At 61.6% G+C, this 3,469-nt stretch overlaps 1 protein-coding gene across 1 annotated transcript in view; it reads left to right on the forward strand.

Moving 5' to 3' along the window:
* The window catches only part of PTPN23 (protein tyrosine phosphatase, non-receptor type 23), a gene marked incomplete at its 5' end in the record, with an annotated part of 10,295 nt that overhangs the window by 5,055 nt on the left and 1,771 nt on the right, over positions 1–3,469 (forward strand). The window contains 8 exons of the mRNA XM_009323152.1: positions 405–536; positions 753–800; positions 1,105–1,161; positions 1,781–1,839; positions 2,128–2,207; positions 2,444–2,558; positions 3,007–3,078; positions 3,348–3,430. Coding sequence (XP_009321427.1) covers positions 405–536; positions 753–800; positions 1,105–1,161; positions 1,781–1,839; positions 2,128–2,207; positions 2,444–2,558; positions 3,007–3,078; positions 3,348–3,430 — 646 coding nt within the window. The remainder of the gene's footprint in view (positions 1–404; positions 537–752; positions 801–1,104; positions 1,162–1,780; positions 1,840–2,127; positions 2,208–2,443; positions 2,559–3,006; positions 3,079–3,347; positions 3,431–3,469) is intronic.

Raw genomic sequence — 3,469 nt, forward strand, 5'->3', positions numbered from 1 at the left:
CAGGTTGCCCAGAGAGGTGGTGGATGCCCCATCCCTGGAAACATTCAAGGTCAGGTTGGACGGGGCTCTGAGCACCCTGATCGAGTTGAAGATGTCCCTGCCCATGGCAGGGGGGTGGACTAGATGACCTTTAGAGGTCCCTTCCAACCCAAACCATTCTACGATTCTATGATTCTAACTCTCCGTGTGGGGTAGGTTTATCTGGTGATGTCACTAGTCCCTGGCTCTGACCCAAAACGCATCCACGGGGTTCCCACCGGCCGTTTTGCTGCGCTGGCTGGGTGGTCTGAGGCCGTGGGCACAAACGCTGGTGCCGTTGAATCCTCCTTTCCCCTGCTGCTCTCAGTCCCACCTGGGATCCGGCTTTCTGGGGGGTTTCCAAACACCCGTCCCTCTCTCCGTAGGTGGTGGATTACTACAAAGAGGCCTGCCGGGCGCTGGAAAACTCGGAGACAGCCTCGCTGCTGGGAAAGATCCAGAAGGACTGGAAGAAGCTGGTTCAGATGAAGATCTATTATTTTGCTGCTGTGGCCCATGTAAGTGGGGAGACCAGCTGCGGGGGCTGCTTGGCTGCGGTGGGGGGGACCTGCCCTTTGCTCCCACCCCGGCTTGGGCTGCTCGCACCCGCTGTGGAGCGGTGCTCACCGCAACACCACCGACGAAGGGGCTTTGGCTGCTCTGCTGCTTGCCCGTTTCAAAACCCCCCCTGGATTTAAGGAGCTCTGACCCCGCCGATGCGTGTTTTCTTGCAGCTGCACATGGGAAAACAGGCTGAGGAGCAGCAGAAGTTTGGGGAACGGGTAAGCAGGGCCGTGTCAGCCCACCTCATCCAGTCCGGGCTCTGGATCGTGGTCCTGCCCTGGGAGGGTTGAGTCCTGGAAGAGATTGTCACGCTAGTGACGCTGGGTATCCGCAGCGCTGGGGACACGAGTGTGTCACCAGCGATGTCCTGCCTCCTGCAGGCGTTTGTGGGTGTTCTCGGAAAGCCCTGTTATGCTGAAGGAAGCTGCAGCTCTCGGGGGCTGGTGGTGGTGTTTCTGTGCAAAGCGAGGGCACCTACTTCCGTGCCAACCCTGGTAACCCTAATTCCCGGCCTCTCTGCAGGTCATCTACTTCCAGAGCGCTCTGGATAAACTCAACGAAGCTATCAAGCTGGCAAAGGTGCGTTCCTGCTCCATCTGGTAGCAGTATTTGGGGTTTTTTTAAAGTTACTGTGCTGAGCTGTGGCTCAGTCCAGTGGGTTGCCAGACTGAGAAGATGAGAATTGGTGTCAGTTTAAAAGCATTCCTTGCCGTTCAGTAGGTTGGCAAACCTGTGCTGGCTTCCGCAAGCGTCACTTTGCTTCCCTCTGGGACATCCAGCCAAGCCCCAGGCTCTGCTATCTCCTGGCCGCTTGGTCTCCCAGGGCTTTAGGGGGGATTGGTTTGGCTTTGATCGTTCAGGAGCATGTGGGCAGCTCCAGAAGGGCCGTGGGTCTGCGGCACGCAGCCCTGCCGCGTTGGTGAGCTCCCCACGGAGCCCCTGCTGTCGGTGCTGCCGTGCTTGGGAAACCGAGGACAGCCCTGTGGCAGGGTCTGCGTGTGAAACGGGGACATGGAGGATTTGGGGCTGCCTGCAAGGCATCTCCGTTGCTTTATGGGGCACAAGGAGAGATGGCTGACGAGGCTGCTGATGGCTCTGGTCTTGCTCAGGCTGTGGCCGCGGCACGCAGGGCTGCGATCGGCTGCTGGGACAGCGATACCCCTTCCCTGCCTGCACTAACTCGCTCTCATTTCTGCAGGGCCAGCCAGAAACCGTCCAGGAAGCCCTGAGATTCACCATGGATGTGATCGGTGGCAAGTGAGTCCGTGCACAGGGCGCCTCTGGACGTGACCGTCCTGCTTCTCTGTGGGTCAGAAATAGCTGGTGGCTGAAGCAGCCCAGGGAGTGTCCCCGGTGTCCCCTGACAGGCAGAGCCCAGCACCCCGTGCTGCCTGAGGCTCTCGGGAGTGGCTGCCGTGGAAGTTGCTCTTTGCTCTCCCTGGAGCAAACCCAAGAGACCCAGGGCCTGACCCCACTGGGAGCGAGCTCAGGGAGCCGGGAGCGTCGTCTGCTCCTCACCAATGCGGCATCGCTTCTTGTTTCCAGGTACAATTCGGCCAAAAAGGACAACGACTTCATCTACCACGAAGCTGTGCCTGCGCTGGACACCCTGCAGTCTGTGAAAGGTGAGGATGGGCAGTGTCCTCTCCTGCCAGCCCCTGATGGGAGAGGGACCCGCACGGTGTGACACACGGTGGATCCACGGGGCTCTGGGACCCTTGGGGCCAGTGGGGCTTCATGCCGTGAGGCCCTGCTCGCCCAGGATCTGCCAGGAATGAAGGTGCTGAGTGGGAGGACCTGTCTTAGGAACAATCAGTTCCCCGTGGAGGTTTCAGGCATGTGTTGTGTCTTCGACCCCCAGGTGCTCCCTTGGTGAAAGCCCTCCCCGTCAACCCCACGGATCCGGCCGTCACCGGCCCCGATATATTTGCCAAACTGGTGCCCATGGCTGCCCACGAGGCCTCTTCGCTGTACAGGTGTGTCCCGGGCCCGGGCTGGGGCGCGGGCGGGCACGGCTCTGGCCGGAGCAGGACAGCCGGGCAGCTGCCTGCCGCAGCGGTTGCGGAGCTGGGGACGCAGATCTCCAGCACCGAGCTCAACAAGGAGCCCGTGCCCCAGCTCAGCCTCTCTGCAGGCTGAAGGGAGCTGGAGGGGACCAAACCAGCCGCGGTGGTTTCCTTGGGGAGCCACCAGCCCTCCCCAAATGTCCCCGAGTCGTCCTCGTGTCCGGCTCCTGTCCGTTGTCTCTCCTGGCAGCTGGAGCTAGCCTCGCTGCCCCAAAGGGCCGCGGGCGGCAGGCCCCGGGACGGACGAGGCTCCGGCCGATTCCCGCAGGTCTTGGAGCACTTGTGATTCGCGGCGGAGGTTTCCCTACCGCTGTCGCAGCGCTAAAGGATTTGTTTTTTTTTTTCTCCTCCGTCGTAGCGAGGAGAAGGCCAAACTGCTGAGAGACGTGATGGCAAAGATCGAAGCCAAGAACGAAGTGCTGGAGTACGTGTGAGCCGTACCTGAACGGGGCCCTGGCCAATTCCTCCCCGCTGGAGACCCAGGCAGCGGCTGGGGCTCCCTCCGGCCTGGCACAGGGGTGTCCCGATGATCCCCTCGCTGGGTTTCCCACCCCGGTGCCGACGGGAACGCAGACATCCCTGATCTCTTGTCACCCTCATGCTGAGCACGGTCAAGTCCCAGTTTGCCCAGCTCTGGGGCAGACCCCGTCCCCCAGCGGGTTCCAGTACCAGCGACCGGTCCCCAAATCCACCCTGCAGCTTTGCCCAGACCATCGGGGGCGACGCTGCAGTGCTGCGCCCCGAGCTGGCCGTGGTTTGGGATGGGGGGGACCTGCAGGGAGGCTCTGCCACCGCTCCGGGGCTTTGTCTCTCGGCTCTAG

Source organism: Pygoscelis adeliae, unplaced genomic scaffold (genome assembly GCF_000699105.1).
Source record: "Pygoscelis adeliae isolate BGI_AS28 unplaced genomic scaffold, ASM69910v1 Scaffold444, whole genome shotgun sequence".
Lineage (NCBI taxonomy): Eukaryota > Metazoa > Chordata > Aves > Sphenisciformes > Spheniscidae > Pygoscelis > Pygoscelis adeliae.